Raw genomic sequence first — 15,375 nt, 5'->3', positions numbered from 1 at the left:
GGCTCTATTCTGAGCATCTGTTGCCAAACACCCAGATCATAATAAACGTGTTACTACCGCCATCTGGTGGTCATTTTCAAGCATCGCAGTTTACCCCGGTGTTGGTGTGTTTTTAGTGACGTTAATTACCCTGGCGGAGCTCGGGGTCATGCCCAACACCGCGGTGCTCCTGCTCCTCAGCCGGCTGCTGTTCCTGGTGGTGACCCTGGCATACTACTACCACCTGGGACGCAGGAACAAGAAGATGTGACGCTGCCTTCTCTTCTTCTTTGCTTGTGGAGGACACAGTTGAGCGCTGATTTTTACACACACGCAGAGATGCACGCACACATCTACACACACATGCCTGAACACACCTACACACACATGCACATACATGCATACATCTACACACAAAAACATGTGCGCACATACACAGGCATGCACCCACCTACACACACACGTATGCAAGCACACACCTAGACACACATTCCCAAACACAACTACACACACACTTATGCAAGCACACACCTAGACACACATTCCCAAACACAACTACACGCACGGACATACCTACCCGCACACACAGACGAGTGTCGCTTGGATGATTTCTGGTCAGACGCCATTGGGGGGGACTTTGAACGCCCAATTCAACACCGCCACCAATCACAGCACGGCACTAACCAGGAGGTGACGTTTGACCTCATGGTAGTGGTGAACGATCTCTTGATGGACTATGAGATCAATGCGAACACACTGCTCCTCTGTGCAGGTCCCCGGCCTAGGTCTGATGTTGTAAAGCATTTGCTTGATGTTTATATCAAAGTTTCCTTTGTCCTGGTCATTTAGTTTGCTATGAACGTGGCGTAATTGCATAGCGAGTCCAATGGCTTATGTTGTACACAGAATGTTGGGCGGTTTCGCTCTGGCTTTGGGTTGGGACAACAATAATCATGTTCTTTCCCAGAGCTCATGTTTACTGGGAGCTTTTGGGTGGAAACTGGTTTTACAAAAGCATGGCTTCCTGCATTTTTCGAAGACCAATTGTTGTGTGCTGTAATGTTTGTTTTCTATTGACCGTGTTAAAGATTATTAGTAATATTAGTATGGGCACTGTGATAAAGCATAAACAACCGTTCTCCCATTTCCCTTTCAACGCTTCAAACCATACACAGATATGGACAGTGCAAATTCTAATAGATGTGTCTCAAATGCAACTTAATAGCCCCTATAAAACAAAAACGAGGTCCAAACGGACAAAGGTCTTTGTTGATATTTAAACACCAAAGTACCATCAGACCCAATGGTCTGATACAATAATGTTGAACATAATTTCCAGGTTCTTAATCTAACAAAGTCTACTATTAATCGATGAGCTCCTAATTTGGCTGTATCTGAAGAAACTGGGTCCAAAAATGTATTAAACTGGTCAGAAGATTATAGGCCTGCCCTTGATTAATCTGGTTTTATATAAACAATATTGGCTAATGTCACAAGCCAAGCATGTTAGGGTAAATAATGTAGTTCCTGAATCCTAGTTCCAGATCCTTGTCATGTAGTGTTTTTGTTTTCACTCACCACATATCTTAAGCCCTGCCTTAAAACCATTAAAGAAACAGTCTTATTTCCTGTAAATATCTAAGTACAATACAGTATAATACCGCATTGGGGTCCCTTGAGGCAGAACAGGGAATTTGTATATTTACAGTCTGAATAATCACACTTGGAAATTGTTTTATTGATAGTTTTGTGTCAGCAGGAGTCTGTTATTTAAACCTATTTGATTGGCATTTGTGTTTGGATGTTACAATATTTGGCATGCCATGTACTTCACTGTATACAGATATTTAGCCGAGTTTAAAGCCAACGACACAACCACACTATTATCAGAAGAATCTACTGTTTATGTAATGGTTGTGAGTAGACAAATTAGATTTGGAGAAATGAAACGCAGAATATCTTTATCAATTTAATATTATGCTGTGTTAATTAAGCTTCTGGTAAACATGCGCTTTACTCCTAACAGTGTTCTCCAGTGATTTTACTTTTACTTTTTTTTTTTGTTAAACACTACCTCCCAATATAGCCCCCTTCTCCACACCCATCCCAGCAAGTTCGTGTTTTAGATTCCTGCCAACAAACACGCTCTCATGTTTTCTTGCTGCTGGGCACCATTCATTACCAGGATAGCACACCAAGCCAGAGTTGGACTTTGACTTCATGTTGAACACAACGGTCGTTTCAACTGCCAGTCCTTTGCTCAAAGGGAGTAGTCGGACTGGCTTTAACTCCCTCAACTCAGGGTAGCTGTGGGTTTGCGGTTGAGTTCTCTCCTGCGAGCAAGGCAGCCGTGCCTACTACTTGATCCAGCGCACGGGGCCAACCCAGGACAGGAGGAACATGGGTGAAGTCTCCCCATGTTCCTGCAGGGTAGCAATTACTCTCTTTTGGCCGCTATTTAATTAGACACACACGGGTCGTCTGACTGACATCGTACGTCCCGGCCTGCCCGCCCTGTCCCTCAATGGCATAAGTATGCCTCCGAGTTAAATGTGGTCCCTGGTCTCCAATCATCGACCGGCCCTAATGTAATGTTTAAATTACAGGGCATCGGGGGGTCGGCCCCTCTTCAGGAGGGGCAGATTGAAAGAAGAGGACTCCCATATGGCCCTGGCTATTTCATTTTGGGATATAAATCTGTGCCCCTCGTTTTTTTTGTTTTTCCAGTTGACAAGAGTCAAAACTATGATAAATCAAGCTCCATTTTATTATTTTGATTAATCAGTTCTGATGTGAATCCAATCGGTAGGATATTGTGTGCAACAAATCAGGTGGATTTGTTTCATAATGTAGCATCTTGGTGTTTGGTCTTTATTGTACTACGCATAAAAAATGGTTGATTGATATGGAATTCCAGTATTTAGTTTGAAATAAAGAAAACCACTGTTTATTTTGTAGACTCTCAAAAAGATTTGAATATATTGTGTTTATTTTGCAGTGCTCTTGACAACTATGCCCGCACTGGGTGGATGACTTTTATTTGCAATATATTAGAAATGTGTTTATACTCCAAACCCAGTTTAAGGGCCAGTAACAAATTAAAGCGACACATAACCATGCTTTTTATTAATGTATAACTAATATGCAAAACAGGCATCAGAAGCACTCTGCTAGGAATATTAACAACTATCCCCCTTTTCAGATGTGAGAGAATTGTGTAGTATTTAATTTCAGGGTCATCTAAACACCAAAACATGTGTTGTTCCTGGATGTTGACACACTGGGAAGGGCCTCTAGTCATTATCGCTATATCTCAAAGTTTACAACACGAGATTGTGAACTGGATTGAATATATGGAATCATCTGAAACAGGAAATGTCTTTTTGCATTTTATATGGCAAAAGGCTATTGGGTCCAATGTAATAATACTTTTAAAAAACCATTGTGTTTAGCGCGTTAAGTATTGAGGGAAGTGTAAATCATGTTTAAAATAATCGACAATATAAATATAATTCACTTTGTTGCATAGTACAGTCAGAGTCACTGTTGCCGAATAGATGTACTATAACTTGCAATGCATAATTTAATGTAATGCAACGTTTTCCCTCGGACAGGAGATGGTTAACCAGCAGGCCCCTGTCTGCCGCATGGTGGGGGTGTGTTCATTTTCCCATGCACACTTCCTACCATGTTCCCCCCGAGCACCAGACACTCTACACACAGTCACACACTCGCAAAGCCACACGGGAGACGTCAGCTCGTCCACAGCCGCTCTTCCCACGATCCACACAAAGTACGTAATCGGAGGCTGTATTTCCTTTTATCTTAAAAGACTTTCAGTGTTACATGGAATTTAAAGCGTTAATAAATGCGATGTCGGGCTCTAGCGCCTTTTTTTAATCCCTTGTTGATACTTTATCTGAGCGTTAAACATCTTTACTTTGTCACGCGACTCGGTCCTGTATAACGTCAGGCCTGATGTTGACTTAAAATAGGTGTTACCAGGTTGGGTTTTTGAACTACTGTTTTATGTCTGCTTATTATAAATTATAATAATTATATAAATTATAAAAACGTATTTTGGTGAACCCTTTGGTTAATAGAGCATTTCAGCGTTGGGATTAAATTAGGTCGGACTGGTCTACTGTTAGGCGAGCCAGCGATTGGTGGATCATTAGACGGGACGGGGCAAGGGGCCATCCCATTATCCATGTCCCATTATCCAGATCCTCTTCTATTGAGGTGCTATCCAATAGCATGGGAGTCAGAGACCGGTTCTTCAAGTCTCAAAGTGTATCAGGGGAAGTATGTTGAGGTTGACTGGCCATTATGTCCACTGTTTTAGTGTAAGGTGATTTTTTTTGGATCACATGTGTGTAAGTGGGTCATTTTGAATGAATGTATGTATGGGTTGCTCCTTTTCGTTTTCTTTTTGTACTTTGTTACCACTTACCGGCTGCAGTTGTTTGGTGATTTATGGCAACAGTTGATTCCACCCACCACATTTTATAGTTCAGCCTAATCCTGGCTTTTCCCCAACTCTGACACACAGATTACTGTTGCATTGTGTATTGTCTTGTGATTATTTTTTTCCAACAAGCACAGATCTTAAAGCACGTTAAAGTTATTGATTTTAAAGCACATTCATAAAGTTTAAACATCTAATGCCAGCTACGGCAATACAAGACATAGAAACTTGTTTATTACTTATGAAATCTGGATAGTCCAGTTTTTCGTTGAACAAGCAAGTACTGCAATGTAACCAGAACATTGTTCTAACTAGACATTTTTTGTATTTATTAAACTAGAGTAACTATCTATGAAGGTTAAAAAAACGCAGTACTGAACCTTATGCTACCAGTTGAACAGAGTTCTAACAATGTAATATATAATATAAGTCAACTGGATCTACATTACATGTTCAGCTAAGGTGTGTTGTGGTGACTCCAAAAGTCTTTCTCTTTCAGCAGTTGCGATGACAGGCAGTTCAAGCCTTTGGCTTCCTCACCCCCATCATTTCCAGGCCAGCCTTAATGTTTTTAGCTTTCCTGAAAAAACTAAACCCAAACTATATAATTTGTACCATTTCTCATCAGGACATATGGTCAAGGCCTCTCTCTCAGTCTCCGAAAAAAAAAAAAAAAGCCTACCTAAGCTTAAACCCACATGCCACTGCTGCTAACATGTAAACAAACAATCTGTTTTAAGGATTATCCTCATCTCAAGGGACTCTAGCTTAGTTTAAACCTTTCGACCAGGTTCGTGTCTGTTCTATGATTTGTTTTTTCCTGGTATGACGGATGCTATCAGTGACTGACACGGTTAACAAGTATTTGGATGTGGTGGTTGGCTACCAGCCAAAGAGCATTCAGTCTTCAACCTAGCCACACAGAGCCAGGCGTCTGAGTCAGTGAGTACAGTTTAAACATGTTCCCTAACTGTTGTTCACCGTCTAGCTCGGTAAGGTTGGGGTTGGATGCTTATAGCTGTGTCATATGATCTTAAGGGAGTTGTTCTCTAAGGTTTTTCTCAGTGTCCTCAAGTAACCACAATGAGAGGTTGTTTTTTTCAGTTAGGCCAAACGTCTGCTTTTGGCTTATGCTTTTTCTGTAGAGTGTTCTTGGAACTAGCACATGTAGGTGTTTATCATAAGTTGTGTGTGCGCCCGCGCTCGAGGGATAAACCATTCAGAGCAGATCTTGTTGACATCAGTTAGCGAGATCTGTTGTCAACAGATGTGACGTAGAAACCCGCACCTACTCTTATCAACCTTTTGGAGCAGATCACAGTATGTTTTAATCGCTGCAACCACAACCACCACCATCTACCTGGCCTCTTTCAAAGGTGTATTTTCTTTCTATAAATGACTTTAACTGGTGGCTTTTACTGACTTTAACTGGTGACTTTAACTCTCCGACCTCTCAGTATGACTGTTCCTCTCTTCGAGAACTCTGCATGCCCACAAACACAGGCTCTTGCATAATTGAGGATTTCACTTCGGTTCTCAGGAACAAAACAAGAGATATGGAAAGCGTTGGTGTGCACTGTTTCGACAGAAAACAACAAGTTAGTGTTGCGTTGCTGTTTTGTGTGTGTCGCTACTGTTTTATCATTATCCCCACTGTGAGGTTGAGATATTGCTCGTCTTCTGCATCTCGTTTTCTCTCCTTGTGTCGTTTGATTTCCGCCCATCGCTTCTCTGTAACCACTTCTCGTGGGTGTGCTGTAAAAAATAATCAAATGCTGTACAGGAAAGCGTTGTCTATGAGTGACAGATGTTCTGTGCTGTATGTGCTATGAGTACAGAAACAGCTTGTGTATTTAACTCTGGTCTCTCTCTCTCTCTCTCTCTCTCTCTCTCTATCTCTATCTCTATCTCTATCTCTCTGCAGATCTGTCACCATGGGGAAAGGATGCATGACGGCCACCAAATATTTTCTCTTCCTCTTCAACCTCCTGTTCTTCGTAAGTGACCACAGTCCCTCAACATCGACCACTATCTGATGTATAACAAGTGTGCTGACACACACACACACACACACGCACACGTACACATGCACACACAGCCTGTTTCATACGCCCCGTGCCCCTTTCCTCACGTCATAGCTCCGCCTCCGTGTTGCTTCAAGATCAGCAGAGATAGGGCTTGGCCATTGTGCGTCGCTCAACTTTTATTTCCGCTTCTGCAAATGGTGGTGAGAAACCGCCAGAAATTAAAAGAAAATGGAAGTAACATGCCACCCATGTGGGTTTAACACAGACAAACCTAACCTGCTGGTGCTACTGATTAATGGGAAAAGGCCTTGTGTCTGTCCCATCCTCTCCTTACCTCCCACCCCTCCATCTCCTTTCATCAACTCCTCTTTGAAAACCTTCGAGTTACCAGAAGAGGAGGACGATGATGATGATGTCCAGACCTTTTCTAGTGTCTGCAGCCGTTAAACCCTCAGACAGACCGTTTGATGTGGCCCCACTACTGATGTCCTAATGGGAAACATGTGTGTGTGTTTGTGTGTTTATGGGTCTGAAATGTGTCGGCGTTTGGTTAGAGAAGACTCGTGGAGGTTTGTGCGGGACAGGAAGTTGATACATGGTGGTGGCTAGAGGGGTGGGGGTTGACTGAGGCATTTAAATTAACACGTTAAGGGAGGGTTTTAATTAGTACGGTGGAGTAGTACTGCAGGAGAAGGGGAGTAGCAGCCATGTGGCTGATTGGATGTGTTTACTGATCTGTCCAAGCCACCCCAACACAGGTCTCCAATGTCCGAACCATATTTAGGGTAAGGAGATTAAATGCACTCGGTTTACTTCACACTATTTTAATTCACCAGTATGCCGTGGAAGATACAATACTCTGTTTGTAGAAGCCTCAATCCTGCCGTTGCTCTGGGTTTCTGTAGGTTATTTGAAGTACTTCTCAACTGAGCAAGAAAACATCTTCAAACTGTTGTCATGGGGGGCTCGACCGAACGTAGGAGACAGACCACAGACCAACAGATGCAGCTCAAATTCAGGAGCACTAAGTTGGTTAGGTATCTTGCTAATGGATGCGGACCCAGCCCCTGTTTGGCCGGGAGTCGAACACCCTAATCAACACAACTTCCCCTCCCCATTGCTCATGTGTATACAGTAATATGTATGTCTGAAAGCAGCTAATTGTGATCCTGCACTGCTCTGATCCCCACTCCGTGTGTCTCTGGCAGATCTTTGGGGGGCTCATCATGGGCTTCGGAATATGGGTGCTCCTGGACACCACGAGCTTCATGGCAGTGTTGCGTAAGTAGTGTAGTGCAACACACACACACACACACACACACTAGAACACAGACACACACTGGAACACAGACACGCACTGAGACAAAGACACATACTGGAATACAGACACACTGGGACACACACACACACACACACACACACACACATAACTCCTCTTTCTATCTCTCTCCCACAACCTCATACTCACTCTATCTTGTTCTATCGCCCTGCATGTGTGTGTGCGTGTGTGTTTAAAGACACACAAAATATCTCCAATTCGCTTATACACTCTCTTTCTTCTGTGCCTGGAATGCACCGCTTATTTGCCAAATCACGAACTCTGGCATCCACATCGGCAATACTGCCTGAGTGACTGAGTTCAGCCGGATGGAAAAAAGTACAACGGAGAGAGTCCACTGCTGTGGCTGTCCCCCATGGGGCTAACTCTGGGGGTTTCTTCCCATTGGCCTGTTTCCCACACGGCTGAAGGAAGTAGGCTATAAAGCCGGAGGAATGTTTGCAGTAAATCAAAGATGATACCCATAGCTGAACACGGACGACTTCCTAAAGCACTTGATAGCGGCCCTGTGATAGTCTGACGCTGTTTCGTCTAATGCCTCTCTCACACACACACACACATACACACACACACACACACACACACACACACACACACACACACACACACAGAGGATGAAGAGGCTGTGAGACAAGGTGTTGAGCCTCTACCTCTCATCAACCAATGTTATCTCAGCCACTGGTTTTTAGTTTTGTTTCATGGCGCTCTAGCCGTGCACGGAACCGCTATTTCGCCTCTCTCTTCCCCCCCCCCCCCCGCCCCCCCGCCCCCAGACTGTGGTCCTCCTCACAGTCCCACTGTTGTGCAGAAGATGTTGTCAGATCTGATCTATTTCCCGACTTTCCCCTCCAGCTGTGTGAGTAGGAGGAAGAGGTGAACCCGCCGCAAGAATAAAAATAAACTGAGCCTATACTGGTCGCTCCAGGTGGCTCCCAGGTGGCTCCCACCACTCTCTCTCCCTCATCTGTCTCCGTCTCTCCCTCCTCTCTCTGTCTCTGTGTCTGTCTCGCTCTCTCTCTTTGTCTCTCTCACTCACTCTCTCTGTCTCTGTCTCTCTCTGGCTCTGTCTCTCTATCTGTGGCTTTCTCTCTCTCTCTCTCTCTATGTCACGGGCCGCTTGTGTTTGAGCGAGAGCCATCGGAGCGGAGAAGCTGTGAAAAAAAAAAGAACTAATTAAACTCACATTCTCACATTCCCTCGCATGCATGGGTCTCTTCATGTGAACCCGGCACTGTGTACAGAAACTCCAGACTCTCCCCTCTCGTAAACCCAAATGCTTTCAACGTGCTTGGAGAACAGATGGAACTCTGCTGAGAGAAGCACTTTTTATTTGTGATCCGTCTCTCTCTCTCTTTCGCTCGCTCCGCACTCTCTCCCTGCCAAAGCAAGAAGAAGAGGTTTCTATTTCTCGTCTGGAAGTGAAACGCATAATTTTGAAAACAAGGTTGTTTTTCTGGGTGCCCTGTTTCGCACACACTCAAAGCACTTTCCCTTCAGCGCTGCTGTAGGCCATCCTTCCGTCAGCGAGTGCAATGTGTCTGGAGAAGTGAGATTGAGGGAGATCTGTGCTTTCAGGCTGAGAGCCCTCTTTATTTGGGCCTGGTAAGTGGCCACATCCGCTCCGCTTGGACTAATGAGTGTGTGTTTGTAATGGACATGGCATTTTCATGGAGGAGAGAGACTAACATAAAATCGGCTTGAAAGAGAGAAGGAATGACACGTGGCGATCAAACCGACTAGTGCACTCGTGAGTTGAGCTTACGAGAGTAAGCCGTTCCGGCCCTTGTTCACCCCTTCATCCACCAAACATGCAGGTTTTATCGAACGCTGGGTGTTCTCTTGGCAGCACTACGGGCACCGTGCGGACCCTCCTTTGTGGACCCCATCCTGGGTCAACGGGGTCTGGATCCTGCCTCATCCCTGAGGCCTGCCTGCTGTAGCACGGTGCCACTGCCCCAGCATGGTGTCAAGGCTGAAGGCCCTGACCGCTTATTGTTGTTGTACCCATTGGCTGCTTTCCTCCAAGCTGGCTTCAATCCAGGTTCACTGCCTGTGAGGTTGTCCCTCTGGCCTTCTCCTTTGTCTAACTTGTCTTCTTTATTTGGTTTTTTTCCGCTCGGAAACTACTGACACGTCTGCTGCGTAAACATTTTCTTAAGTAAAAAGTAAAAGGAAATCCTAGCACCTTCTGATGTTTTCTATTTATCTAACGGTGAACAGTACACTTTGTGTTGTTCAGAGTGACAGAAAAGGCTTCCTTATTGTGTAGCAGGTCGCTTTCTCATTTTCTTTCAAATTGGATTAAACTGTCTGGCTGTTCATCCTCGGACCCGGAATGATTAATCGCAGAAAGAGTGGCTCTCGCTCTGCTCTGTATAAGAGGGTGTGTGCTCTCCTGCACTCCCATTGGTCCCTGGAGTCCCGTCTCCTGTTCTAGAAGCCTCCACGGAAGCAAGGATCAAAGCAGGAGGGGGCAGGTGTTTATTGACTTTCAGGGTTTTCCTTGTGAAGTTATGGCTAGAGACTGAAACCAGGGGAAAGAGTTTTCCATTCTTTGTGAGTTGTATTGATAGAGCCCTGTTGCTGCTGCCATGACGACTCCGGGGAAACTTAGGGAATGTTTGGATTTTGGTGGTCTTTATTTTCCGGCAGAAAAGGTCAACTCTCTCCAACTCTTTCTTTCTCTTTCTGCTAACGAGCTGTTTGTGCTTCTCTTATCAGCACTGGGGCTTTAGTGGCTCTCTGCTGCGCCCTGACATTTCTGCATTTGGTCAAGCCGGCATTCGCCAAAACATGGCTTGACATTGTGTTCAAACCAATGGAACTGGGGCCAGGGTAGTGTGTGAAGAAACACTGTGTGAAAATCCTTTCTTACCCCATCCACTGCTCCAAAATGGTGTCTCATCAGGGAAGGGGAAATCCTAAGCTTATTGGATCTCAGCCGCAGAAATGCGTTTGGAAATTAGTCTGCGTGGCGTAATCTGTATATATTTTTAAGCCATTCCATTCCCCCAGCTGTGTTCACAGATTGTGTATGTGGTGGCTCTGGACATGCTTACAGAAGGCGCCGCTTCACCAAACAGTTGTCACGACTCCCTCTCCAAAGGGCACTGCCTGTCTCACCTCCCCGAATGGAAATTTTCCTCGGGGACGGTAGAAGACGGAGCCTTTCCTCAACCAGCCAGCAGAACAGTGAGGTGGAAACCTGCCACAAGAAGTGCATAAACGTGGCGCACACGCGCAGACTTCAGGAGAAGAAGGCTGTGTTTTAGCGTCACCACAGACGACACACAGATGTTCAACTGAAACAGAGAGCGAGAGAGAGAGAGAGAGAAAGAGAGAGTATATGTGTGTGTGTGGGTGGTTGGGATTCTATTCATAAAGCAGCCTAGTTTTGCCTGTCTACATGTTCACTTTGTGTATGTGAGGTGGGCGGGGTTTTGCTGTGCACATGCACAAGTCACCCAGGCGCCATTTAAAGTTCAAAGTTAGGCAAAAGCACGCTAGATATAGATCACATGGTTCACTGTTCCTCTTAAATGCTACCTTGCAGCCCCACGCACACATGTACACACATATGCTCTATACGATCCCTCTCTCTACTTAGACGCGAGGTGGAGGGCCCTGGCAGCCAGCAAGACCTTTTTAGCCGGCAATTGAACTCCAACCACCACATCAAGTACCCCTTGCTTTGATGAAACCTATATAGAAGGGTGTATGCATGTGTCTGTGATTGTGTGTGTGGCCGTGTGTGTGTATGTTGATATAAAGACGCCCATGTGGCAGTGAATGTATTTTTAAGTCATGCCACAGTATAGCTCCACTTGAGAGGTCAGAAAGGCTTGTGCTAGGAGGCTACAGGTGTTGGACATTTTAGGATGTCAGCGAGGTTAATAAAACAAACAGAACTCATCTTCCGATTGCTGGGAGGATAATCAGATCAGACGAAGCAGGGATTTGAAATGACTTAATCCCTTTCCGTCCTGTCTGCGCGCCAGCCAAAGTGACATTGTGTTACTTGATGGAAGGGCAGTTGTTGTGTGTGCGCCGAAGTGGATTGGTGGTCAGGGACGGGGTGTTGTGTTAAGTGATTGCAACAAGGTGCTGGTGCTGGTGCTGGCCAAGAACCATGGAGCCTGCGTCCAAGCTGGCCCTCAAAGTCTGGGGCTCTGGAGAGCCTCCAATGCCAGACAACGCCAGAACCCAGAATGGATCTAGTGTTATCTGGACCCAATGCTTAAAGGCGCAGTGACTAGAATTTAGCGGCATGTAGCAGCGTAGAAGGCGAGGTGAAACCAACTGTTTGCTATATAAAATAAAGGGCTTATTCCAAGAGCATGAAAGCACACCAATTCTTAATTCATGGGATTAATCACTTTTTGAAACATACTTATGTATGTTTATTATCAATGTTTTATTCCATTTTGCCATGTCTTTGGCGCTAGATGCCACTAAACACTACACACTGAAACCTTAACAATCCTAACACTCAAAATACGGGCATGTTTGTTGTTTTTGGTCTTTTTTTATTACTTTATATATATACTTTAATGCCAATGAAAGTGTCGACTCAAATGGTGGTTCCCTACGTGTGTGTTCTGTCTTCATCTTGTGTGTCTCATGGTTCATTTGCAAAACTGTTAACTGATGCGCCGCAATGACTCGGCGTGTGTGCGCTCCTTGCATCGTGCTCGTTATCACGTGCTCTCCGCCTGTTGACTTGAACACCAGACGGTGTGTTTGATCTCCCTCCCTCCCCTCTCTATCTCCCTCCACAGAGGAGTCCACGACCACGTTCAAAGTGGCGTCCTACATCCTCATCGGGGTGGGCGCCATCACCATGTCCATGGGTTTCTTCGGCTTCGTCGGTGCCGTCTATGAGATCCGGTGTCTGCTGGGCCTGGTGAGAACCACGTCTCAGACCCCGGGGTCGTAAAGAGACCGCCGGGCCAGCTGGCTACAGAGACGCTCGTAAATAGACCGGGGGAGACGTGTGCGTTTAGCCAGTCCCACCTGTCTGACTAATGAAGGGAAAGGCGTACGTTGATTAGCCAAGTGTGACTCACAGTGACTCACCTCAGCATGGCATTTTTAACGCAACTTATCAAACCGTGTGTGTGTGTGCATGTATGTGTGTCAGGTAGTTTGTGTGTGAGTGTGTGAGTTTTAGGCCTTGGTGTTAAAACACCTTGGGTGATTACAACCAAAGCTGGTGTGTGTGTGTGTGTGTGTGTGTGTGTGTGTGTGTGTGTGTGTGTGTGTGTGTGTGTGTGTGTGTGTGTGTGTGTGTGTGTGTGTGTGTGTGTGTGTGTGTGTGTGTGTGTGTTGGGGTTCTGACCTGCAAGTGGTTCACAGAGAATCTCTAGTGACCTAATTTTTTTTTTAGAGACAGTGGCCAGCTGGCACCCCTTATGTTATCCCCAAATACCCTCCACACACACACACACACACACACACACAAGTAGCAGCTTTGCCATTCTCACACACACACATGCACCAACCTCCGTCACACACACACACACACACACACACACACACACACACACACACACACACATTGTCACACATACCGGCATGTAGTGTCGCAGTGGACAGTGTCGCTCTGCCTTGGAGGATATTTAACTTGATTGATGATTACGTCGTCTTTCTACGTAGGTGCCCCAGAGATTAAAATGTAAGACAAAGCATCCGTAAAGAAGGATTAATGGCAAATGAAAATGAAAGGGTGGTGGTGGGAGGGGGGTAACAGGTCTCAAAAGGGCTCTCAGAGAATAAAAAACTGACGAGACATCCCATGTGCTACGACCCTAAATGGGCATCAGATGTGTGTATTCGAACTTTCAAGCTGTTTGCGTGTGTGTAAGGCTGTTACCACCATTGCATGTTGTGGTGTGTGTGCATGTTGTGCGTGCGTGTGTGTGTGTGTGTGTGTGTGTGTGTGTGTGTGTGTACTATGTATCATAACATCCTATCCATTGTCTCTCCTCCGCAGTACTTCACCTGCCTGCTGCTGATCCTCATCGCCCAGGTGACCGCCGGTGTGCTGATGTACTTCCAGCAGGATCAGGTGAGCTGCCGTCCACTGCCCACACCGTCCTCACGCACACGGCCCTGCCCAGGCCCAGGAGAGGGTCCTAGGCCCGGGTCGCGGTCACCGACCTGCGGGGGGGGAGGGGGGGGGGGCACATGACCCCCTCCGGTTCATTCAGAAATTAACCGGACAAACCTATTGGATAATCCCAATCCGCTGAGAATCACAACGTGTGGCCTCGCATCTCGCTGTCGTGGAGCACCGTCGGCCATTCAGCGACTCTAACTTCCTAACAGTCAGCGGGGAGAGGAGGAAGGATGTCCCTTCGTTCCCCAGGGATTGTTAGGAGTTCCGTCTAGCTTCTGCTGGCGTTGCATCCTTTTGTCCTCTACTGTTATGACCCCTGGATCCTATCACGAACACACACACACATACACACACACACACACACACACACACACACACACACACACACACACACACACACACACACACAGACACAGACACAGACACAGACACGCATAGCTTGGCGTCAGTTGACATGTTCCAGGACTAATGTCTGCCAGGAATCCCCCCCTTGCCCCTGATTCACCCAGCGCTGATTCATCCAGCGGGTATCCGGATAATGTGCGTTTCTAGAGAAAGAGAGCGAGGGAATCATTGTGAGGAGAATTCGCTGAAGCTAGCGCTGCTATTGTTTATCGTGTGTCTTAATAGGGGCCATGTTGGCATGTCTACTATCAGCCATGGTTACTGTACCGCATATAGTCGCACAAACACGTGGGGGGGGGTGTCCGGTGAGATGGCGCCCCCTTCAGGGAACATGAGGGAACAATTGGTTTATGGAGTTTCCGGGAGTTTCATCTCTGGGTTTCCTGTTGGCACAAGTGACTCGACTATTGACTTGACTGTTCCATACTCATACTCAGCGGTACGGCGACTGAACTTTTACGACCGGGCTCTGGAAGGGAATTACTGGAAGTGAAATGCTGAATCTGAAACCCCTCCGGGAAAACCCCTTTTAAAATAAAAAGTTAAATGCAGTTGCTGCTCTGAAAGTACCCACAATCCAAAGGGGCTTTGTTTTAAGAACTCAGAGATTCATGCTTATTCTGCGCAACAGGTTTTCCCGCCGTCTCGCAAGCTGGTATACAGTGGGGCAAAAAAGTATTTAGTCAGCCACCAATTGTGCAAGTTCTCCCACTTAAAAAGACGAGAGAGGCCTGTAATTTTCATCATAGGTATACCTCAGCTATGAGAGACAAAATGAAAAAAAAAAATTAGAAAATCACATTTTTAAAGAATTTATTTGCAAATTATGGTGGAAAATAAGTATTTGGTCAATAACAAAAGGTCATCTCAATACTTTGTTACATGCCCTTTGTTGGCAATGACAGAGGTCAAACGTTTTCTGTAAGTCCTTACAAGGTTTTCACACACTGCTGCTGGTATTTTGGCCCATTCCTCCATGCAGATCTCCTCTAGAGCAGTGATGTTTTTGGGCCTTCGCTGGGCAACATGGACTTTCAAC

At 45.8% G+C, this 15,375-nt stretch overlaps 2 protein-coding genes across 4 annotated transcripts in view; both read left to right on the top strand.

Annotated features, from left to right (window-relative positions):
- The window catches only part of LOC307080100 (tumor protein p53-inducible protein 11-like), a 28,618-nt gene extending 25,678 nt beyond the window's left edge, over positions 1 to 2,940 (top strand). For both annotated transcript variants that reach the window (XM_079742710.1, XM_079742711.1), the window contains one exon: positions 117 to 2,940. In XM_079742710.1, coding sequence (XP_079598836.1) covers positions 117 to 250 — 134 coding nt within the window. In that variant the 3' untranslated portion in view covers positions 251 to 2,940. The remainder of the gene's footprint in view (positions 1 to 116) is intronic.
- A 728-nt stretch (positions 2,941 to 3,668) lies between these two features.
- cd82b (CD82 molecule b) overlaps positions 3,669 to 15,375 on the top strand; it is a 19,303-nt gene continuing 7,596 nt past the window's right edge. Inside the window, exons 1-5 of one of the 2 annotated variants that reach the window (XM_079743611.1) lie at positions 3,669 to 3,772; positions 6,372 to 6,444; positions 7,683 to 7,755; positions 12,592 to 12,716; positions 13,806 to 13,880. In XM_079743611.1, coding sequence (XP_079599737.1) covers positions 6,382 to 6,444; positions 7,683 to 7,755; positions 12,592 to 12,716; positions 13,806 to 13,880 — 336 coding nt within the window. In that variant the 5' untranslated portion in view covers positions 3,669 to 3,772; positions 6,372 to 6,381. Of the gene's footprint in view, positions 3,773 to 5,345; positions 5,390 to 6,371; positions 6,445 to 7,682; positions 7,756 to 12,591; positions 12,717 to 13,805; positions 13,881 to 15,375 lie in introns of those variants that run through there. The other variant, XM_079743612.1, reaches the window with a different exon arrangement.

The sequence above is a fragment of the Pollachius pollachius genome, assembly GCF_949987615.1.
Source record: "Pollachius pollachius genome assembly, chromosome: 9".
Classification (NCBI taxonomy): Eukaryota; Metazoa; Chordata; class Actinopteri; order Gadiformes; family Gadidae; genus Pollachius; species Pollachius pollachius.
This window is presented reverse-complemented; position numbering and strand designations above follow the sequence as displayed.